Source organism: Solanum tuberosum, unplaced genomic scaffold (assembly GCF_000226075.1).
Source record: "Solanum tuberosum cultivar DM 1-3 516 R44 unplaced genomic scaffold, SolTub_3.0 scf00004, whole genome shotgun sequence".
NCBI lineage: Eukaryota > Viridiplantae > Streptophyta > Magnoliopsida > Solanales > Solanaceae > Solanum > Solanum tuberosum.
In genome coordinates this window covers 735,437-761,023 of record NW_006238930.1, presented here as the reverse complement: position 1 = coordinate 761,023, position 25,587 = coordinate 735,437, and the positions used below count along the sequence as shown (strand labels likewise).

The following is a 25,587-nucleotide window of genomic DNA, read 5'->3' as shown; positions in this document are numbered from 1 at the left end:
TTTTTTAGTTTTACATTGGTTTAGACAATTAAAATACATAATCTAATTTTAATTTTCCTTAAATATTTAGTAATGTAACTAATACTTATTTTAGCATGATTTAGTACTTTTAAATTATGATCATTTTCATTATGACTTTGCATTATTTATTTTATATGATGATTTCATTATTATTTTTTATTGAATATTTTAGTGTCATCAGTACTCATCTCATATTTTGTGTTATTTTCTTAAGAAATACCTTAGATAATTGTATTTTTGTTGGACTAAAGAAAATATTTGCAGCACAAGTTAATTATAAGTATGTATGCAAACTTTACCGAAAAAATCCAAAAATCTGAAGAAAAAAAAATCCGAGGTTTATTAGTTTGGTTTGATTTATAAATTTAAAAAATTCGACACAATGGTTTGGTTTGATATTTGAAAAACCCGAACTAATCCGAATTTTATTAGTTTGGTTTGGTTTATAAATTAAATTTTTTTTTACACATATAGTTTGGTTTGATATTTGAAAAAATCCGAACCAACCCGGACATGTACACCCCTAATCAGAGTAGATTAAAATAATAGATAGATTGATTAATAACATGCCTAAAAATTAGACGGGTTATCGTCATTTTATAGGCTAATATTATCACCCCTAGCCTTACAAATAATTTGACCCCTTGGGTTGAAATTAAGTTGATTGAAGCAAGTGAAACTAATGTAACGATTGGGAATTGACATTCCGGGTTGCTACTATTAAATTAAGAAGTAAAGAAGTCCATTGGGTTCTATGGCCCATCAGTTTACAGATTTAAATGCAACACCTTATGGGCCTCATTAATATTTAGCCTTAATTATGTGGCTTCGGTTCGAGTTTGTATAGTTCGTCAAATTTGTATAATTCACCACTAACAATTCTTCGTTTGATTTGTATTTGTAGATGATGGTTTGTATTCGTAAATGACAGTGATTTCCTTTGATTTTTCAGTTTTATCATCGAACACATTCAATCTTTTTTGTGTAACTTTTTAAAGTTCGTATAAACCTATACTTTTCGAAATTTGTATAACTTTTGTATAATGTAATTTGTATAGTATAATTTGTATAACCGTTTAAAGTTCAGATGTTTGTGTTTGTGCTTGTATAAATTCGTATTTCAAAGTTTATCATATTTGTACAATTTCAGAATTTGTATTACTCCGAAAAACAAATCCAATATTAGATCTACAGTTGTACCCACATTTGTATAAATCATTAATTATAGTTATTCTTATGGTATATTTCTATATTTTACTTAAGCAGAATATATAACTACAAACGTCTACCAACATAATTATACTTATACAAATACAGACGAAAATAACTCAATTATACAAATACACGCGAAGTATGTAATTGTACCTTCGAATTATACAAACAAGTGACGAATTATACAAACAAATAAGTTATAACTAAGACCCGTAAATATGCAAACTAAAGTTAAGGAGACTAAGTAAGTTTATTATAGTGGCTATTTGCGAAATTTCGCCAAATAAATATTATTATCTACTCTTGAATTAGGGGCTACTATTCCAAATCTTTGTGAAACAATAAATTTCTTTTTTCATACTTGTTTTTCGTGAAATAACACCACTCGAATATAATTAAAGGAATAAAAAGTAAGATCTTAATTTACGCATCATAAAAAATTGTTAATATGGTTAGTACGTCAAATATTCAATATAATTTCATAAGATCTAATCATTCAAGTAACGAATTATATCCAACGGGAAGGATCTTGCCTAATTATTCAGGTCCATTTATGATTATTAATTATGTAAACATAATAGCTATAAATAATATAAGTCAGGAAATATTAAATACTGACGTAGGCAGAGTTTCCAAAGGAATACTATTATAAATCTAAATAATTGATTGGAATGAAGGTTACTGAAAATCTAATTTTTAGTTTTTTTATTTTTATTTTTGGTTTTCCGTCCGGTGTCCGGAAGTCCACATTAGAGCTCCGAATAAATTCGGATCGCGCACTAAATTCTTGATTTGATAATTTGTTGCATAACACTTGAAGCGTTTTTGTGCTTGGATCTTAACTCTTGATTCAACCTCTTCCCTTCAATTGCTCTAAATTTTGTAAACGGCCCTGCAAGTACTAAATATTTCCCGTTGCTGGAAACTCTATGTGCCACAATCTTTAACCAAATTGGCATTCACAAAGTGGACCGCATAGCTCCTAAAATGAAGACTCAAAATGTAATATTATAAAAAAGATTAGACAAATAGAAATCGTATACAAACAGAAAAATAAAAAAATATTAAACATGTTTGGGCAATTATCTTGAATTGTGATGCCACGACTAGGTTGGAGAAAATCGAATTCAAAATTCAAAATTAATATGGATGTGAGATATAGGAGAAAATCAGTGAGTGAAGAGAGGAGGGAGGAGACATAAGTTAGATTTGTATAAAACTGTATACAAATCCGTCGAGTGTATCTTTTGTTTCCAAATACAAACCATTTATGGGTCCTGCAATTCATAGCAAGTTTTATTAAACTATACCCGTGAATAGTAATTTTGTGAAACTATAGTTTCATTGACTAATATGCTACTAATGTTTGTCATTATGCGTAAATTTTTTCCTTTAGAAAGTATGGTATAATAAGTTGTATATTTAGATAAAAAAAATTTAATAATTAAGAGGGAAGGGACGGATTGCTTGATTTCAGGCAGTGGATGGGCCCGCGGTATATTAGCCCAGCGTTCCTTAGCGGGCCATCCCTATAAAGCAAAGCCCAATTCTTATAAATGGGACTAACATCATAATTAGATTGAAATGTGGAGGCTGTCGCACGTGGCTGCTGTCCGCAACAAAATAATATCCAATATTTTTCTTTTGGTTAAATTTATTTACAGTTTGATTAAATTTACTATGATTGAAATACATAAAATATGCATAATGATTATGTATACTTAACTATATAATTGCTGGCTATTTTATAAACTATTCATTAAACATTAATTATCCTTGATATCATAATAATCTATATCCGTAAAGAAGAAGATTGTAATAAATTGACTCATGCACCTGGAATTGAAACTGAAAATTTTAAAATTATAAAAGAAAAAATATAGTCGTTTGGCTTATTAGTAATGATATATGATCGACAAGAAAAAATATTTTATTCCCGAATTATTTGACCATCTCCAATTCAACACCAAATTTTATATCATTTTGTGTGTGAATAGCGTTGCACCAAATTTGATGTAACACTATTCATCACACCAATTAACTTTATTGAATAATTTAATATTATTTTATTATACAAAACTTTTAATTAAACATTATATAATTTGTATGTTTTAATTAAATCTCTTGTATATTTAATTATTTTTATAATATTAATTTTAGATATAAAAGTTATCTTTCTTTATAAATTAATTTTTCTATATATGACTATTTTTTAAAATTTAATTTATGTTACCAACATGGGTTGTGGTGCACTGGTGGGAGTGCTTCACCCTTAACCCAGAGGTCTCGGGTTTGAGCCCTGGGTATGGAGAAAATCCTGTTGGGAGCGCCACCCCCGAATAGTCCCTGCAGTGCGCGATCCGGATTTAGTTGGAGCTCCAATGTGGGCTCCGGACACCGGGTGGGAAATCAAACCAAAAAAATAAAAATAAATTAAATTTATGTTAATTCCACTATAAATTATAGATTAGGGATAATGGGATATAACTACAATTAACCTTCACAAAAATAAAAAATGCAAACATATAAATTATTAAACAAATAATACAATGTACTTAAAAATAACCGAAAATAATAAACATTCAACAAAGAAGCTCATTTTCAATAGAGCATTTATGGGATCACTTTACACTCTGTTTGGATCATTGTTACCCATTGTTTCATAATGTATTGTATTGTATCCTTAATTATTCTAGGTTAGGAGGTTTGACTAGAATTAAATAATATAAGGTAAAGGGTAAAATAGTATTTTGAAATATTATGTAAAGATATAATTGGAAAAAGAAATTAAGTAACAATGGAAACACACCAAATCGGTTGTTCCATAAAATAGGGGTTTTCATTGTTACGTAACAACGAAATTTACAGGGGTTTTTGGAGCTGTAGATCCTTTTCAGTTTTATTACTAGCAGGGGAATTGGAGAGTTTTCTATTCTGGACCAAAAGAAACAGTAGTAATACTGTGTGATCTTGACTTATCTATAGAAAATTAAACAAGCCACACACGTACGTGTAAATTAATACTCCTAAGCTAGATTCCATATGACACAGTAAAATCCAATTTTGAAAGATATTTGTTACTACTTGTGTTGCCTAAACAATGCCAAAATTTGGATCATCTTTCTCAAAGTTGGCAGACTTCAATATCATTTCTTTGTTCTCATAGTAATATACCTAAACTTGATAGCTTTATATCGTGTCAAAGAACATGCCAAGGAGCACATTTTTTGCAGAGTCCTCACCTTTCTTATTTTAAAAATATTTTTCAATTATTTGACTAAAGAAAATACTACCAAACACACACACTAAACTCTTCGAGTACCTACTATATATTCAGTTTTTTTTTAATATTAGTTTCAAGCTCTATTATTTCTAATAGTAAAGGGCTCAATTAGAAGAATGTGACATGAAATAATGAGTCCAAAGGAAAAGACGGATTATTAGTGATAACATTTATCGTGTTTTTCCAACGTGACTATGTAGTATGTAGACCAGTGTCCACATGTCTTTTCCTAACATTTTTTTTTGTTTGAAAGAGCGTACGGCAGTGGGGGTGCAGCAAGCCATTAATCCAAATACATTCTTAATTGGAAAATAAGAATGATAACTCCACTACATCTATCTTTTTTTGCAATCGATCCAGTTATTATTTATGTGTCATATCACTCACATATGAAATTTTGAGGAAAACGATATCATAGAGTATGGATTAGGAGTATTACAGGAAAAATACAAAGCTAGATCGTTTTAATGATATAAATTAACAAATATTATAAGATTGATGTAAATTTGTATAAAAATAGAATAATATACTCTACATGATATTATTTATTGATCCAACTAATGACAGAAACATTATATGGTTGATCCTTAAACATTGATTCTTATATCTAATAAATAAATACCATGAATATCATAAATATTATATATATATATATGTATGACGACTGAACGATTATACAAATGGGGGTTGTGTTATATACAAATCTCTCTTGAGCTCGAACTTGTGTATCCTATATATTGTCATAGAATTAGTTGAGTAATACAAGATTTGATCTTATGGTGCATGCATGCGTTATTTAATTTATAGATAAAAGATTATGTTATTATTGTTTAATGTGCAATATCAAGGCTTATGCCAACTGCCCAATAGTAAAATGCATGCAATAAAATTGCGATGCCAATAATTTGAAAAAGTGAATAATTTCAGGATCCAACGTTGTTATGCTTCTTGCGAACTTGGAAGTTGGGAGTCAAGGGAAAAAAAAGATTTTAGTAATTAAGACTAATTTAATTTATACATTTTCAAGAATAAATTAAATTAAAGAAATAAGCACGCCTCTAGCTAGCAAAGTAGTAACACTGAACGATAATAGATTTTATGAATTTCAATTGCAACCAGTGTATCCGCACCTATTATTACCATATCAATTAGTCTCAAAAAACTCCAATAAGAAAATGCAAAGTAGAAGCTAGGGGAAATTATAAGTTCTAGCAAAGAAAAAGAGAAAAGAGGAAAATAAATTAAGTAGCTGATAAAGTTTAACATGCATAACAAATCAAGTTAAGAAGAAAGCATCGGTACACAATAATTAAATTCATATTTGAAACGCAAATACTAGATGATCAATTTACCAACTATAATTATATTGCTCTAATGAACTTAATATTATTGTTTCTCCTTGCTATTTACAATTATAGGTGTGCAATTAATCATGCCAACAAAGTAGCATAACTACACATCTTCTCACAATGTATAGCCTTCCTCTCTGCTCTTTTAGAAACCTCCCAAGTTTTCCACTGCATATCCTCTTCTTTAACTTTAAGTTAGCTCCATTTTTTCCCTTCATCATCTCTACTGTACACAAAATATGATCAACAATGAGAAGCAAATTGTAGCTAGATTTAAACAAGTACTTCAAGATTGGAAGAATCTTATATTTCAACAAGTGGAAGAAGGAAATTAAAGGTCTTCTTATAGTGAAGGAGTACTCTACTATAACTAAGTGTACATGTGGTCCAACACATGCAATATTCACCTAAAACGAGCCACACATTAACTTTAAACTGGGACCTCTTTTTTTTCTTTTTTTTTTTCCAATTAATGATATCTTTAAAAGATTTTTCTAATTATCAATTCTTTTATCATTGTGTATTTAGAAAAATTCCCCTTTTCTAACCCTTCAATTATTGGCAATTTAGGAACACAATAGTCAAAGAGTCACAGGTTAAACTGCTCTACTAGTACACTATGGTCAACAACCAACACGATCAACTATATTCTATTGGAGTAAAATATATATAAAAAAGTTATTCAAATCTTTCAGAGAGGCAGGGGACACAAAAATATACAAATTTATATTAAATTAGTAGATGATAACTTTCATTCCAACCAAATTCAACTTAATTTAGGAACATGTCACCGTTAACAGGGAAATTATTAAAACATGTTCCCCGTCTTTTGCTACTTTTGATAACTTTCATTAAGCAGCTTCCACTTCCAATGACTAGTCTAGTGTTTGTTACCCATCACTTTGTGTTTTGATAACAATTGCAAGCGGTTTTCAGATCTCGTGTTCGAGTCTGAACTCTTATGTATGACTGTTGGAAGCGAATAAACCCTGTCGTGCACGATAGAGATTTAGTCAGGCTCTAAACACCGGGTGGAAAATCCAAAGAAAATCAACGGCAAGGTGTAAATTTATTTATTTAACCACCATTAATTTTGTTATAATCGTACGGTCTTTTTCATTGTCTTTATTCCGTAACCGAAAATAAAAATCAACCACAGTATTATATGTTTTTAAGGCTAAATATAGTTGAAATATCTATTGAGTATTCTAGACGTAACATCAGTTGATTAGAAAGTCAAATACAAGTCTTTTTCTTGTTGTTCTTATGAAGCTGCCCGGATAATGACTGCTTTGTCTTTGTCTCTGCGTCTTTCTAATTTCCAAATTTGAAACTGTTCTTGATACTAGGTTACGTTGAGAGAACAGATCAGATCGCTTACTCGTCAAATACTAACCACAAGTTTTTGTTTTTATTTTTATAAAGGATGCGACAAATATTCACGAGAGAAAAAATAATTGTTTTGATGGACAAAGTTATACCACAGATATAATTTAACACGTAAATTGATGCGAGTACCAATTTAATTAAGAAATGGAGTAGTAAATAACGTTTGAGTGGCTAATATTTTTTGTTAAAAATAGGTAGACCATAACCTAGAGAAAAAGAAGGCATAGAAAAGGAAACATGGGAGATGAGGAGACAATGGAGATTAAATTAGATTGTGAAGTCCACACAAGTTTCAAGTGGGGTATGAAAATGTGGGCTAAGTTTTGGCCCAATCTAGTTTTGTTATGTACAGTAGAAAGGAGGACATGTTTGCACGTGAGCAGTGACCTTGCCGTGATAGACATTGTTCTTTATCGAGATATTATTATTTGATTTTGAGCAACCTAACTTTTGAGTAAGATTTTTGAGAAAATTTGACATAATAAGATTATATAGCTATCATTTTGATAACTATAGTTTCGTTTGTTATGTTGGCTGCGTATATATCTGCCCGTTTATGTAAGTATACAATATTTTGTATATACAAATAGCTAGAGTAATCATATATAAAATTTTGGATTTATGAACTTAAATCGTACAAATTTCTAGATTTTATACGTGTGTTATGTTTTGAATTGTAACAAGGGCTCTTTCTTATGTGTTCTGTTATTAGTCCAGAAAGCTTCGGGCTGGCCTATATATCAAGTGGACAAGTCTTGATAGGTAAGTGGGTTGGACTCGCTTTTGGGCCACATCATAATTGGGTCAAACTCCTTTCGGCCCGTTATGAAAAGTGAAGAACAGTTCTTAAAAAGAAGAGCAACTTTCACATATAGCAAACAAAAAAAATCATATTTGTATGTTATAGCAAAGTTTGCATAATTGCGCTCCATAGCAAACATATATATGTATAATTTGCTATACATATACAATTGAAAGCTGTCTGTTTCACTATACATATATACAAAAAGAATCAATTGTATAATTCGTTGGCTCCTCTTCAGAATTGTATAATTTCGCTGGCAGACCATTTGTATAAATTGTTGTTAGCCTCTCGTTTGTATAAATCGTTGACAAAAATATTTGTATATAAAAAATCGCTCTCTTTCGCTTTATACAAACATAAATTATACATTATACAAACATAAAACTGGGCAGGGGAATATTTTTTATTGTATAATTATAAGCGTATAGGACGAATATATATGTATTTGCATGTGTATATACAATTTTCTCTCGCTTTATACAAACAGAAACGCAATTTATATACTTCTGTTGTATAAAGCGAGAGAGGTGAGCACAAAGAGAGTGAGCGAGAGAGGAGAGTGGCGAGCGAGAGAGGCGCTGGCAAACAGTTTGCTACAGGACACAATTAAATCAAAGTGTGATTATACCATTTAATTTGAATTAATAGTTTGCCATTATGTATAATTTTCCCTAAAAAGAAACGCCGTTGCCGGGGATCGAACCCGGGTCACCCGCGTGACAGGCGGGAATACTTACCACTATACTACAACGACTTTGTTGTAAGTTAACTCATTGATGTCATATTTTTATGTTTGATTTCTTGACATCTACTTTAATACACAACCACGCATAATAGTAATTTTTTCGGAAGGATTTCATCAATTTAATTAGACAAAGGCAAGAAAAAGAGAATCAAGATGGATGTTTTCAAGATTTTACTACTATATTGCTTCGATAATTGTTCCACGTTAAGTTATCTAAAGTATTACTAATACTTTTTTTACTTATTATAATTTTTCAAATAGTAAAGTATGAAGAACAAGTTCAAGCTCATTTAACTAGAGTTCGGACCCTTAATTTTTCTGGATTCAGAATCATATAGTAGCTGAATATCTTGAAAGTTGATGTGGTCATGATATATCTTCATACTCATTAGAGAAAATCTCCAGTTTTATAATAATTATAGCTGTGCAATCATTGATAATAAGAAAACTTAATTAATAGTAGTGTGCTGGCGGCAAGCTGTTCTCTTTTTCCTAGTCCTTTAATTTATTTATTTATTAATTCCTTAATGTATTAATATTAAATCTTTTAGCTGAAGTAGTCCTGCTATATTTCAACTTTAAGAATTCACGGTTGACAGCAAAACTAGACTTAATTAACAACATGCTAAGGGTAAGTCTTATTCTTTAATCATTTACATCTTGATTGTTCATATTGAAGGAAACTCTTCCATTATACTAAAACCTAAAAAATCCAGCCACGGAAAATATAAAATAAATGTATATTATTATTATTTTTATTAATTAAATACATAAAATCAGGGATGAGTCACCTATAATCAAGGATGCAAGAGCAAATATTTCAGTGAATGTTGCTTAATCAATCAATGTATATTATTATTTTTATTAAATCACTTCACCAAGATAAGTTCTATTGATTTAGAGTAACGTAATACTCAATATTAAATTGGTTATTCTTCAAGCTAAAATGGTTAAGAAAATTGTCAAATTTGCATAATTCGCGCTAACAATCGTATAAGAATTAAGATGTCCTCTTCGATTTTCATCTAACATTGTTTAAACTAAATTTCAGTAACTAGAAATTAGAAAAGCAGCTTAACTTCATGACTGGTGATACAAAAGTTACTAAGAGTCTGTTTGGTATTGGTGCTAAAAATTGTTTATTTTTAGAAATACTTTTTTGAAATGGCTTTTTAAAAATGTGTTTTGAAAAAAAAACAATTTGTGTTTGGCTAATTCATTTGATAAGTGTTTTTAATAAGCAAATTGTGTTTGGCTAATCTTTTGTAAGAAGTGTTTTTGAGAGTCAAATTACGAAAAAGGGTAAGTATCAGTGTACTTCTAATATTAAGATGATTTCATATATCAATTACAAATTTTGAATTTTATTTTAATTAAATTAAAATTTACATATTCAAATTTTCAGTCAATATTATATATACATACATAAATAAATAAATAAAATATTAATATAATATTAACATGAATTAAATATAATTAAAAATATTAAGAAAAATAAATTTAAAAATATTTCCACAAATTAAACCACCATACGAAAAATTCAACACAACACTAAATAAATTCCTTCGTATTTTTTATCCTACAAAAATATTATTGTTACCTTTGTTTCTAATTCCGTAAAATAAATCGTAAAATAATATATAATATAAAATATAAAATATAAAATAAACAAATAAACATGAAATATAAATTTATTACATAAAAAATAAAAAATTAAATTCTTGAATGAAAAACGTAACCAAACTTGTGAGATATGCTAGTTAATTAATAAGGGATATATTGGTAAATATGTATATATAAAGGGGATATTTTAGTCTTCAAAAAAAGAATTTTCTGCTTCTGCTTTTTTAAGAAGCATAAATTTTTTGTTTCTTCCCAACAACAGAAAAAAATGCTTCTTCTATTTAAAAACAATTTTAAGGATTTGCCAACAACAATGTCAAACAGGCTCCAAGTACTATATATGGTCGTCATAATTCTGAAACTCAGTGTATTAAACACATTTTTGTAAAAATATATATAAGCAGTGTTGGACAAAACTCTGTTAGGTTTCGCCTGGGGCATGCCACGAGGCGTGGCTTTAGCAAAACGCCCGAGACTCAAGTGTGGGGCTTAGTTCTGTAAGACTTACGCCCTAAGCACTCGACTGTATGTCCTAAGCACGCCCAATGCCCGGGGACTCGTCTAACAGATCTTACCCAAATTATATTATGTGTTAAAATCTTTAGTTAACATTGTTGACCCTCATAATTCTTGAATAAGTGAATGATACTTAGTAGTTTTTTTTAATCTATAGAGATACGAAGATTGAGATTAACTCAAATAACAAGTTGTAGTATCACATTTTTACTATTTGGTAACACTGTGAATGTAATTATAGATTACGTAACATTTCTTGTAAAAATACGTAGCGAAATTTTACTTTTCACTTATCATTGGTCTTCATGATTTTGTCATATATCTCAAAATTATCATATTTTATTTAGCTATTTGAAAGTAATTTTATTTTTATTCATAATGGAGTGATATTTTTTTTAATAATATTAGTAAGTTTTATTAATTATTTCTTTTTTTTTGGGGGGGTTAAATTGTATAGTATGATAAAAAAATATTTTTAGAAATAATGATTCTTTTAGGGAAAATGACGCGGTTAAGCAAATTTATACTACTTAATTACTCATCATAGCTATAGTTTGCTATAGTTACCACTCGTGGCTAACATTATACATTAATTACATGGGTTGACTTCGAGTTTGTATATTTAGCCACGTTTGATATGTATAGTTTGTATATATTTAGACGTTACAAGAATTACATCCATAAGACTTTTAATTGCTATGACTGCAATTTTTTATTTGTAAATTTATCAAATGGATGAAAAAACTACTTTTTTGAATGGAGACCTAAATGAGGAAATCTATATGGAACAACCCGAGTCTTTTGTTGAAGCAGGCCAAGAAAGCAAAGTATGTAAACTTACTAAATCCCTATATGGCTTGAAACATGCACCAAAGCAATGGCATGAAAAGTTCGATTCCTGCATGATTGAAAATGATTTTAAAACAAATGAGTGTGATAAGTGTTGGAATAATTCACATGTGATTATTTGCTATATGTTGATGATTTATTGATCTTTGGCTCTAACATGAATGTTATTGATGAAGCTAAAAATATTCTTAGAAGCCATTTTGATATGAAAGATCTTGTTGAGGCAAATTTTATTCTTGGAATAAAAATAACAAAAACATGTGATGAAATTTTCCTTGATCAGTCACATTGTGTTGAGAAAATTTTGAAAAAATATAACTTTCGTAAATGCAAGCATGTTGTAACTCCTTTTGATTCAAGTGTTCACTTGTTTCCTGTTGAAAGTGAAAATGATGGAATAAATCAAAAGGAATATGCCATCATAACTGGAAGTTTGAGATATGTGATTTATTGCACTAGGCCTGATATTCCATATGCAGTAGGAGTACTTGGCAGGTTTACAAGCAAGTCAGGTAATGAACATTGGCATGCTATAACAAGAGTTATGAGATATTTAATTGGAACAAAAAATTGTAGTTTGTTCTATAAAAAATATCCTGCTATACTTGAAGGTTTTTCTGATGCAGATTGGAACACCTTATCAAGTGATTCATGTTCTACCACTGGATATGTCTTAACTTTGGATGGTGGTGCTATTTGTTGAAGATAAAAAAAATAAACTATAATTGCTAACTCTACAATGGAGGATGAACTAATTGCTTTAACTTTAGCTAGTGAGGAAGCGAATTGGTTAAGAGATTTATTATTTCAAATACCTTATTTTAGAAAAACCAATTACTCCTATTTTAATTCATTGTAATAGCACCGCTGCGATTGGTAGAGTTCAAAACCGTTATTACAACGGTAAATCCAAACCTATAAGAAGGAAACACAGTAATGTAAGATCGTATTTGACAAATGGTACCATTAATATTGATTATGTCAAATCTTGTGATAATCTTGCAGATCCTCTTACTAAGGCCTTAACAAGAGAAAAGGTCTGGAGCATATCAAGGGGGATGAGATTGAAGCCTATAAATCCTTGAGTCATATATGAGGAAACCCAACCTGAGGACTAGAGATCCTATAACCAGGTTCAAAGGGAAAAACTAATCATATGATGGCTTGTTGTGAAAAAATGCACTATTTTTTTATTCCATCCCTATGATGTGAGTGCATTGTTTCCTATAGTAATTTGTGAAGGTTGAGTTGATAAAACTCTCAATGAATATTTGTAGCCCGTATGGGTGGAGTGTTTAACTTACAGGAGCACTCTCGACAGATTTCACCTATGTGAGTGTGGAAGTAGATCACTTCCTATGAGAATTGGCTTATTCTCAAAAGCACTCATGAAATCGGGATTGCATAAGACCGTAACCTGCTGGATTTAAAGCTCATGTCAATACCTTAATTATTATGTGTGAGCAGTGATAATTTATTTCCCTTAAATAGTCATAGTTCAAGTCTGAGACCACTACGACTCTGGAGTAAAAGTTACTGTTTCACTAAGTAGATGTTCAATGCAGAGCACACCTTCATTATGCCTAGTAATCTTCATTCAGCTGATAGACTCTCTTAATTAATATTAAAATGAATGGGAAATTGTTAGTAATTTAACATTTTAATATTAATAAAATGCATCATTTACATTGTTAGTGTGTCCGTTAGTTTTGGGCAGTTTCCTCTTGCTTTTAAGTGACAAGTATGGCTATTGTTTTAAGTGGTATGTGTGGCCGTACAATCCTCATTTCTGAGGTGCACTTCAGCTTGACTTTATTGCTATTCTTCATTTTTGCACGTTAGTGGCTTTGGATGCCCTATTTCACTCATTATTCCCCATTATTCTTTGTAACATATCTAACTCCTAAGATCATTATCTTCACTATTTACTACTTCATTATCTTCCTATTCATTGATAGGAAGACATCCTTAGCTATAAATAGTGATGGTCTTCATTTGGTTTAGACACACGAGAAAAATATAGAGTGCATAAAATTTGTCAAAAAAGAGAGTTATTATTAGTTGAAGGGAGGTGTTCTTTTTGTTGAGCTTTGGACTCAACTCTTATCCAGAGTTGTTGAGTTATATTTTTGTGATTAGGCTGTTGTATCCTGGAGGGGACAAGTCAAGAAGGACTACTGCTGGACCGGTGAAAAACTTTTAGGACTTGAATCTCATGAAGGAGAACGAGATATCTGCGCTTCAGCCTGGAGAGATTTTTTATTTCTTCATTTTATTTTCAATTGTAATCTTGTAATTCTGTTATTTTGTAATTTTTCATCAAAATTTTTGAACCTTAATCATGATTGTAATTATTTCAAAGTATTGATGTATTTTTTTTTATAATTTTGTGTTATTATATTATTATATTATATTGTAAATTCAAAATTTAAATATCCATCGAGCTTACGTCCCACGTCTCGAGGCTTACGCCTCGCCCTATACTAAGTAAAACGCGCCACCTTTTAAAACACAGTATATAAGTAACATATATGACATTGTTTAGAGGAACGTCCAAATTAGTCTTGGATAAGATTTGAATATTTCCAAGTGTAATTTTTCTTAAAAAAGTTAATAATAAAAATATTATGATACACATACAATAAAAAGGAATATTTGAGGTATAGCATTTACCATAGTAGCTAGTAAAAACGCAACCGATGCACTTAAATCCCACTATACACGGGGTCCAAGAAAGTGTCGGACCAGTGACCACAAGGATACCATACACATGCAGCCTTACATTGTGAAGAATAAAACTTCATTTGTCAAAGGCATAAAGAAAATGGAAGATAAAATATTACTTATGTGTTACAATCAAATCAGTACGAATAATGTTTGTCGATGAGACTAAGGTATTGATGGGAATATATGCCATTGTAGAAACTAAGCACGTAAAATAGGCTAAGGTTCTATATATACTCAGCAAATCTAAGGCCGGTTAATTAATCTTTGTTTTTATGGTACGTATTAATTAACTGTCTCTATCATAGCCTTCTAATACTAATATAGAATGAACAAATTTCAAACAAAACGTATATTATTTGTATTCTCCCTTTGAGAATTTTGATCTTTCCAGATAAACTCAATATTTAGAGACTTTATTCTATTTTTAATGGGCTAACTAACTCCCCATCTCGGCCCAACTAGTCAACAATCTCCACCACTATTCCTCTCTTTTACTTTGGGCAATAGTGATACCTCTTCCCCCCAACTCTCATTATATATAAAAAAATAATTAGCTATAAAATTTATCGATAATTTTCAGCTAATTCATGGATAAAAATTTCCTAAATAATTACATTTTCTTATAATCAATATTAATGATGGCTAAATAAAATTAGCATGAAATTTTTGTTGTGTCCGGTCAGCCTACAATTAAGTGCACGTTGAAACTATTTTCATGTCTATTTATAATTTGGATAGAATAAAATGATCTTATTAAAATCTCATATATTTTAGTAGTAAAAAATTTTGTGTTAATTTTTATTGATATTCTATAAAAAGTAATAAAGCTAAAATAATATTTTGTAATAAGTTAAATTGGTTAAGATTAGAATAGTTTCAATTCTAATTAATTTGAAACAAGTTAGTAAAAGGGATTGTGCATATCTCAAATACAGTTAAACAAATATAAAAAAAAATTAAGGGATATTTGGGAAAATAATTTATTAGAGAGTACTAATATAAAAAGATTGAAACTTCAACAGAGGTACAATTTAAATTTAAAAATAAAAGAAATCACGTGGGGAATAATTATTATTGGTTAAGTTTAGAATAGTTTCAACTTTCAATCCTAATTAGTTTGAGACAAGTTATTAAAAGAGATTGTCCATATCTCAAATACAGTGATGCAAATAAAAAAATTTAAGGAATATTTGGGAAAGAATAGTACTATCGTATAATTAGTACTGTTTTATTTGTTAATTTAATTACTAATTTTAGTATAACTTAAACACCAAAACTAGTTATCCTTGCCTGCTTGTGAAATAATAGTATCGTATAATTAGTCATCCTTGGATAAAATAATGAAAACAACAAAACAAATTCTGAGATCTATCAAGCCTCTTTTCTATTTTCTCAATTTCAAAATAAGTGGGTTTTTTTGTTTGGACACACCCTTAAGAAATTACTTATTCCTATAAAATAATGAGTATTTTTCATAACTCATCCTAATCAAAGAAAAGCAGAAAAGCTAATTAATGGTTCTTAGTTAAGTTAGGTAAACAAGTATAGTTTTGAAAGAATTTGAAACCCTAAAACATGATCACTTAATTGGAAACAAAATAAAAAGGCTAAAACACCACATATTATAGAACGGATAAAGTACTAAATAAGGTGGAAGATACCGTAAAATCTCTCTAAATTAATATAAGTGGGACCATAAAATACTATTATTTTGTAGAGATATTATTTAATCGATAAATTAATATTTATTAATTTAAAGAGTGTTTCGACACCAAAAAATTATTTAGGGATGAAATCTCAAAGAATTTGAAAGAACCCACTTATGAAAACGTCATTCATGAAATTAAGATCATGATTAATGATCTCGATTACAACAATAAAATGGACGTTAATAACCTATAGAATGAGTGAAAATGATACATGTTCAGAGGTTCAGAGCTTAGAACAAATTGTGGATATCATTGGAAAAATAATGTTGATGATACAATATCTTTGGAACCAGTTACGCGTAAAGAAACACTTATCACATCTAGAACTCTTCAGAATTTTGTGGTGCAATTAGAAAAGACAACACCGAAACTTTTGGGTGCAATAAGAAAAGTTAGAGATGAGCTTCAACTAGGTTTAAATTTTAATAAAGAACAGAACATAATAGAATCATATTTTACTAAATTGTCTTAGATATATTTGTACTTTTAAAAAATTATTAATTTATAATATTAATGAGACCATATATTTATATAAGGTCTTCTAAAAATATATTATCTTATTATCTTGTCGAAATGAGAGATTTTTTCCATTGGCCCAAGTCGGGACCAGAAAAAAATATTAACTTAAAGAGATTATTAATTAACCGAGTATTAATTTAATGAGATTTTACTCTTTTTTTATAAACAAATAACTTTTTTTTTAGAAATTATCTCACGCCTCACAACTAATTTAATCATAATTAATTTTAGCATTGACCCCTCACATTAGTTAGGTACTCTTAATACACGCAATCCTCTATTTCTAATGGTGAGCATTACACTTTTTTTTTCCTGAATTTATATCACTAGACAGAGTATCTAGCAGTCTTTTATTAATTTTTTTTTTTGTTATAGAAATAAATACAAACATAGAGCGAAACCTTTATCTTACCAATTCTAATAAGTAGTGCGCATTACTCCAATCAAATGTGTTGGAAGATTACTTAGATGGGGTATAACTACGTGTTAGGTAAATTTTCAACTTTGTTTTAGTTTCATTTTTTCTTTTTGGAGATAATGGAGCAGTGATCAATTAAAAAGAATATTCCATATCAATCAATCTATATGTGGAACAAGTTCTGCGTCATTCTTCTCCCACCATCATTTATAATATATATTCTCTATGAATTTTCTCTTGGCAAGAAATGGTGTGTCGATCTCATCCTTTAATTATTTCCAACGGCCGTTAATTTCCCCATCTTTAATTACTTAACTATGCATTATCTCTAAATAGCTGTCTAGTTATATAGTATACTTTATCCTTTATACTTATTGAGGATGTGTCTTCCATGGCTGACGATGCATGTCAAGTATCACTATATAACTCAATTATTTGGATCATTCACTTCTTTTTAGAAAGTTTTTCAAAGCAATGAGCCGATTATCCTATTATTCAAATATAGCTTTGTACATTAATAAATGTATAATAAGTTGACAATCGACCACATAATGTTGGTATGCACCATTAAAAAATTTATAAATAGAACGAATTTTACTCCATCACCCTTTGAGTATAATAAATTCAATGCTTTGAAAGATACTTATGAAAAAACTAAAGTTAAAAAACAAGGACAAACTGGGTGAAAGTATGATTTTTCATATACAATGGTTCTTACTTCTTACATTGATATATGGAGATCTTTTCTCTTTATTTACGTATATATAGTCTCCACGCGTGTATCTTGATTCATTTACGATAATCAAGGGAACTTATGAAAACGTGATGATCGAGAGAAAATTAGTCAAAAGAAAAAATGTCAATGTACATCAATATTTTAGGATTTGGCAAGGTATGAATATAGTCCATCACTCCATCTTTCACGATGTCTAACCAAAATAGAAAAAAACGTGTGTAAAAATGTTGAGGTTAATAATTGAAAAAGGATTATAGTAAACTATTAATTTTTCGTATCTAAAATAATTGACGTTTGGATTTCTAAAAATAGGTAAAATAATTCATATACGAAAAAACTTAAAAGGAAATTAATTCTTTTTTATCATATTTGCCCTCGACGCATCATCATATTACAATGATAAGTACATCAACCTAAAAATAAAAGAAAATGAGAACTAATACTAGTATTTAAATAAAAATCTTTTAATTTTTTAAAAATAAGTAAATTTGTTAATTCATGTGTCTCGGTCTAAAAAAGAAAAAAGTTAGGAGAAAAACAAGGCTAGGTTGTATCGTCATTTGTGGATAATTAAGCATTTAAAGGACATTGGTTTACCTTATGAATTGGCTGGACTTGGTGGAGGTTACACTTTGTTTTTTCATTTTACAATAACTTACGTGGCAACTTTTTATTTTTAACCTATGCTTCCCCGCTTTTCGAGAAAAAAACCCCGACTTAACGGACCCCATGCGACCTCCACCTCGAATATATGCGGCAGCACGTTGATGCGTTTACCATGACCTTAACTGTTTTATTTTCTTCATTTTAATTCATGTGATAATTAATTTTAAAAAAAATAAAATTTATAAACTAAATAAATAATGAATATTTATAAAAGTAATTTATTTGTATACTATTTTGGGTAATATTGACACATCATTGCCAAACTATTATGTGAATGTTTAGACTTTAGATCGACTGTTTTGCAATTTTGCCAAAACCAATAATACGTGTCAACAATGAACTATCTTTTCCTAAAATCGTCATTTCAAAGTCACCACCCCCTTAGCAATTAGCATTACTCATTACTTTAACAATTGTATGAGCGTCGCTAGCCAGCCACATGTATGGTGAATACATCACCATTTTGATATTTGCCCTCGTGAAATTGTTGTTTGATTATAATTAATTAGGGGTAGTTTCAATTTTAAATGTGAATGGAAATCTTATCAAAAATGATTATTCTATTATGTACTAAAATATGTATATATCTTAGTCTTCTAAAACTCTATATATGAAATTACTTGGAAATATGTTCAAATTGAATAATTAAATTGCATATAATCCGTTGCTTAGAAAATATAGATAAAGAATATAAAAAATAGATATTTGATCCAACTCGAACATAAAAACCTAACCTATGAAGGAAAGACTGTGAAAGAAATAAGTGAGCATAATCCTTTATATATAATTCAAATTAAATAGGATAAAAATAACCTTGCTGAATTGCTAGTAATATGGTACTTTTAACGTTTACTTTTACTTGTCACTTATTTTAAAATTATTTATTTTCTAAATCATTTTTCAAGACTTAATAGGGTACTAATTATCATTTTATATGGATAGTTTGATTATATATATATATATATTTAAAATTATTTTTTAATAGATATGCCAAGTGAAACAATGACAATTAAAAAGTGAACAGAAGGAGTAGTAATTTTTAGATTTCCTAGTACAGTAAAATCTCACTAAATTTATGAGTGGTACCGTGAAATATTATTATTTTGTAGGGGTATTATTTAATCGAAAGAGTGTTTCGATACCACAAATTCATTCGGAATGAAATCTAAATGAATGTGAATAAACTCACTTGTGAAAACATCATTTACCATGAACTTGAGGTTATGATTAATGATCTCGATTACCGCAATAAATTGATGTCAATAACCTTTTGAATGGGTGAAAAATGATATATGTTCAGAGGTCGAGAGTTTAGAACAAATTGTGGATATCATTGGAAAAAATAATGTTGATGATAAAATTGAAGATGATACATTACCTTTAGAAACAGTTACGTATAAGGAAACACTTATCGTATCTAGAACTCTTTACAATTTTATGGTGCAGTTCGAAAAGACAACACCAAAATTTTTGGATGCAATAAGAAAAGTTAGAGATGAGCTTCAACTATATTTTAATTTTAACAAAAAAACAAAACATAGTTGAATCATATTTTACTAAATTGTCTTAGATATATATATTTATATACTTTTAAAGAATTATTAATTTATAATTGTAATGGAACCATATATTTATATATGTGCCTTCTGAAAATATATTATCTTATCGAAATGGGTGATTTTTTCCATTGATCCAAGTCTTAATCAGAAAAAATTATTATCTTAGAGAGATTATTAATTAAACAAATATTAATTTAATAAGGTTTTATTGTAATAAATAAAATTCTTGTAAACGAAAAAACTAAACGACACAGTTGCTACGTCATACCTTGTTTTTTAATCCAACTCTTTTTTGTCAAATTTGTTTTATCCTTAAACACCGTTTGACCTATTTATGGTAATCAAAGTTAAACCACTCACGATATGATACTTTCATCGCTACTTTACGTGGCTTATAATTTGGGAAATATTCATTTTCTCGGCTTTGTGTTATACTTTCTCGCGATATATCGCAACGAGTAATTTAACTCGCGAGAAAGGATAAAATAACCCTAACGCCGTTTGTTAACCCCAAATAAACAAAAAAACTACTAGCGTTTCTTCAACGGCAAAAGGACCTATAAATTGATGGCGATTACAATACAATAACCTGCAATTTTAATCAATTCTCTTTATCTCAGAAAGCTTCTTCGTCTATCAATGGCGTTCAAAAAAATTGTAGCCCAACGTCTTTTCGATTCATATAAAATTACTCGTCCTTCCCTAACAACATGCCGTATTTGTTCCTCAACCATGACCAAATCGATGGCTTCTCCTAATCCTGAAAGGATAGCCCCAGATCCCGGCGAGGGTGCTTTTTTCCGTCGGTCTCTCCACCGAAGTTCTTTGTTCCAGTCACTAGCAACCTCGTCGGAGCTCCGGTCTTTTCCCATCGGTGAAAAGCTCCGTCAGGAATTGAGAGGGATGGACATTGGTAGAGATAGGATCAGACTCGATGGACTCATCTCACCGCCGCAGCAGAAATCGTTGCCGGAGATGGAGTCAGAATTAGCCGAGGAGGAGAAATTTACGGTGGCCGATGCAAAGAAGGTTATGAGATTGGCACAGCTTGAGGTGGTGAAATCGAGGCTAAGGGAGATGGAGAATGACTGGATTTCGTATCCGGAATTTTTTCAGATCTGCAACGGCGCTTCTTCAAACTCCGATCAAGCCCTAGAATTCGCAAAGATGCTCGATCAATCGGGAATTGTAATTGTTTTGGGAAACGTCGTATTCCTTAAGCCTGATAAGGTTGGTTTTCTATTTATTTTTTCCCATTCATGCTTTTTTCCCTTATAAAACTATCAATGTGGATTTCCATAACTTGCCATGATACAGATTTTACAAGATGTGTATGTGCATTACTGTACTGCTGAGAAGTATTGATAAGTTGTAACAAATATTACTACATTAGTTTTTTTTTACCTTGTGCATTACAAGTCTACCGAAAACTGATAGAATTTCATCTATTCTCTATGTTTTTCAACAGGAAAGCCAACAAAGTTATTCCAGATCTCTAAAACGAGATGGTGACTTTTATAAGGGACTGCACCAGTTGGACCATTTCCAAACACCCAAAATTACACCATTGAACACCCTTTCCTCTTTTAAACTTAATTCCAAACATTTGGGAAGAAGATGATGTTTGGCTTAAAAAGTTTTTTAGTTTTGCAATAACTAAAATTGTTATTTACTGCAAAAAAACTTGAACCAAACGTAAGCTAATAGTTTGGGTGGGGATGGGATAAGAGAAAGGAAAAAAGGACATTCAGGTTCAGTAGAGTCCAAAAATTAGTAAATCCTACCCCAGAAAGAAACGAAATACAGCTATTCCCTTAGCTCCTCTAGTTGTCTTTTCTAATACTTGACGCAAGTGACAATTTGCCTGCCTTGTCATAGGAATAGACACTGTTTTAGTTAAACAGATTCAGAATTTTAAGTCTGTGTCTAAGTGCGTGCGTGGTTGTGTCTAATAATATAGATTAGTGAATCCAATTTAGATGAATGCTTGCAAATGGGAAGATGTTTCTCATTATGTGATAAGGCGTGTGAAGTGGAGTTCTATTGTTTTACACAAGCATTTTGGTCCCTTGTTTTGTTGCTACAGGTGGTGAAAGCCATGGAAGGCTTAATGCCAAGGCCTTTGGCTCAGCCAAATGACCCACAAATGATGAAGGAGTTTCAACAAATGGATGAGAAGAAATCAGCTATTGACAAGAAGGCAGAGTCGTTGGTGCAAAGGGAGTTGTGGTGTGGGCTAGGATTCTTTGTGATTCAGACTGCAGCTTTCATGAGGCTCACTTTCTGGGAGCTAACATGGGATGTAATGGAGCCAATTTGCTTCTATGTTACATCCTTTTACTGCATGGCTGGTTATGCTTTCTTCCTAAGGACATCCAAAGAGCCTACTTATGAAGGCTTTTTCCACAGCCGGTTTAGCGCAAAACAAAAGAAGCTCATGAAGCTTCACAATTTTGATCTTCAGAGGTACAATGAACTCCGCAAAGCTTGTGATCCTCACTCGTCCATACCTACTGGAAACACTTTAACACTTCATTCAACACCCATGATGTCCACAGCATAGAATGTGGTGATTTTACATGAACATGTTGTGCGTAAGATGGATATTTTTTAGGAATACTGCAAGAAAGAGGAACCTAAAATTGGAAAGGACAGATGATATACTTTGCTAATTTTTTTTTCTTTTACTTGTTTTACTTTTAAGTTAGTGTCGAATGGATACTTCGAGCTGATCCCAATTGATGTGGGACTGAGGCGTCGTTGTTGTTGTTTACTATTACTTTGGACCTAGACTAACTTTGAGTTTATCTATGTCACGGCTAATGTATATTAAGTGAAGAGGGCACAGAAAATTTATAGAAAATACAAACTTGGTTTGCTCACATATCATGATTTGCACATTAGGGACCCGAGAATCATGGTGCATTCAACTAACAATCTGATTAAAATACTAGATTATATAAAGTTAATGTCCACCGATTCATGTTCTGTGTATTTTCTAAGGCAAAGATTAAATAATGTTATTTCACAAACAGAGTCATTGTTTACCCATTCATCTCCCCGGATTGTTGGGGAATCTAATCTGATGATATAAGAATAGGACAAGTATCAAATTGCACCACAATACTTACTAGATGCACCACATTTTCAGATTCTTAATATACTAATGAATGTAATTCACCTTAGTCAAAGAGCACCTAATGTTTGGTTGAAAAAAATGAGACACCAAGTATAGTTTGAATTACATTTACAAAAGTGGCTGGCTACTGCAACTTGACTGTACTTCCTAGTAAGCTGGAGGCTAGGCCCTACTCCAATGGTGGTGGTGGGGTTGGCCTATCTGCCTAAAATGAGAATTTTTACAGGGTGATAAGGAAGAGGAACAGGGGAGGGGTGTTTTCTAGGCAGGCTGATTCACATTAAATGGCTTTGGACTATGCTTGGTTCAGCAAATCAATAATTATGTCATAAGATCTTGTGTTGTTAAGTGTAAGGTCCCATGGCCACATTACATGAAAATTAGGCTAATGTTCAACTTTTCTGACTCTCAAAACAAATGGAGGCGCTTCAAGTTGTCAAAGTTTCAAAAATCAGGATTTTAATTAGTCCGAAAAGACCTCTTACTTCTAGTTAAATTCTCAAAGGTTGGAGTGAAATGAATAAGATGGGGGGTGTGGGTGGGGTGGGGCCGTGGGGGTGGGGGCTTGAGCCCTATAGTTGAAAAAAAATAATCAAGGGAAAGTTTTCCTTTTAATGAGTTTTATGCTGCTTAAAGTTAAATTAATCGGGATTTCAACACAAATATGAATACCGAGCGAAAAATCAATATATAGACTGCGTAATTGGAGTAAATATATTGCAGTAATAGAAGAAGAACTAGAAGAAAAAAAAACTAACAGCCAGAAACCTGTAACAGCCTTTCCCATGCCAAAACTAACTAAACAAGTATTTGTTACTTGTCCTATCCCTCCATTAAAATATCGATTGGTGCTATATAACTCTTTGAATTCACTTTTACCGAATGCAATATCACTACTACCTTACAAACTTATGGAAAGGGACGGTACAAATTTACAATCAACATGCATAACCAAACAATACTTCTTTTCATATGCCTGCATAATTGGCAAAATCAAATCCAATCCATCCAATCCGATCCAACCCATTTAGGTTTGAATTGGTTATTGATCCGCCCATTTGTTTGCTCAATCCATCTCAATCCAATTCATTTCAACGCATTAAAAATCGAGTTGATACGTAACCCAAATTGATTTTTGAGAAATCTTGTCAAAATATTTTTAAAAAACTTGTTTTTGATTTTATATGTTATATATGATTATAATAAAGAAAAAAAATAATTTTATTAGGTATTAAAAGCTTATAAAATAACAAATAAAGCTATTAAAACTAAGTAAAAATTGGGTGGGTTGGTTATGATCCGTTACCTAACCCGTTTTGACCCATACAAATTTGAGTTGGGTTTAGATCTTGACCCGTTTATTGTCTTAATCCATTTTGACTTGCCCAAATCTAACCCAACCCATCCAATTGTCACCCCTAGCATGATCCACCTCCTAAGGAAAGCTTTCTTTTAAAATCAACTTCGTGTTATCTTCTCTTTTTTTTTAATCACCTTGCCCTTCACGGGATATCAGTCACCTTCCACCAACAATACATACAAGAAAACTTTGTCCACCAAAGCTAGTGTTATCTTTTATATTATGTGACACTTTTCATATGCATCCACAGTTTTAAGCCATATATATATACACTTAATTCATTTGTTTCATCGAAAACTACGAAAATAAATCATTCATACATCATAAAAGATTAGTTATATCGAAGAGACTACTCTTGCGAAACACAAAGCTGAAAATTAAAATGTCTTTATATTTGTATAACATGTTGTGCATTAATTGAACTCTTTAACAACAAAATATTCATAAATCATAATACGTGTGATAGCTTTACAAAGGTTCAGGTCAATCATGCATGCCATGTGATATTAGCATTATATGTCTGAAATTATCTAAGATACTTTGATTAAAACGTATAATAACCTCTCTCTTTTTTTCACAAATTAAGATTGAGCATGTTTCTATCATTGTACAGAAATTAGAGACATGACAAGTGAATTACGAAGAATCTAAATAATTTTAATTATTAATACACCGACTAATTATCATACATTAGTATGTCAGTAGGGGTGTTCACGGGTTGGTTTGGATCGGTTATTGGTCAAAACCAAAACCAAACCAACTTAATCGGTTTTAAAATTATCAAAACCAAACCAAACCAAATATAATATACATTTATCGGTTTGATTATTTTCGGTTTGGTTTGGTTCGGTTATTCGGTTATTAACCATACACAAAAATAAAAGAAACAATTCAATTAAAATGTGAAAAAAGTGACAACAATCCATTCAAAACGAAAAATAGTTAGAATGACTTAAATTACT

At 30.6% G+C, this 25,587-nt stretch overlaps 2 protein-coding genes and 1 non-coding gene across 3 annotated transcripts; 1 reads left to right on the top strand and 2 right to left on the bottom strand.

Annotated features, from left to right (window-relative positions):
• Positions 1–5,786: 5,786 nt before the first annotated feature.
• On the bottom strand, positions 5,787–6,174 carry LOC107060340 (uncharacterized). The gene has a single exon (XM_015308130.1). The coding sequence runs from the start codon at positions 6,084–6,086 to the stop codon at positions 5,943–5,945; it is 144 nt and encodes a 47-aa protein (XP_015163616.1). The 5' UTR covers positions 6,087–6,174; the 3' UTR covers positions 5,787–5,942.
• A 2,567-nt stretch (positions 6,175–8,741) lies between these two features.
• Positions 8,742–8,813, bottom strand: TRNAD-GUC (transfer RNA aspartic acid (anticodon GUC)). Its single transcript has one exon. It is a non-coding gene; the product is annotated as a tRNA-Asp (tRNA).
• An 11,882-nt stretch (positions 8,814–20,695) lies between these two features.
• Positions 20,696–23,010, top strand: LOC102582557 (calcium uniporter protein 2, mitochondrial-like). Its single transcript, XM_006338215.2, has 2 exons — positions 20,696–21,356; positions 22,213–23,010. Exons 1-2 carry the CDS (start codon positions 20,766–20,768, stop codon positions 22,687–22,689), a joined length of 1,068 nt encoding a protein of 355 aa, XP_006338277.1. The 5' UTR covers positions 20,696–20,765; the 3' UTR covers positions 22,690–23,010.
• Positions 23,011–25,587: the final 2,577 nt, after the last annotated feature.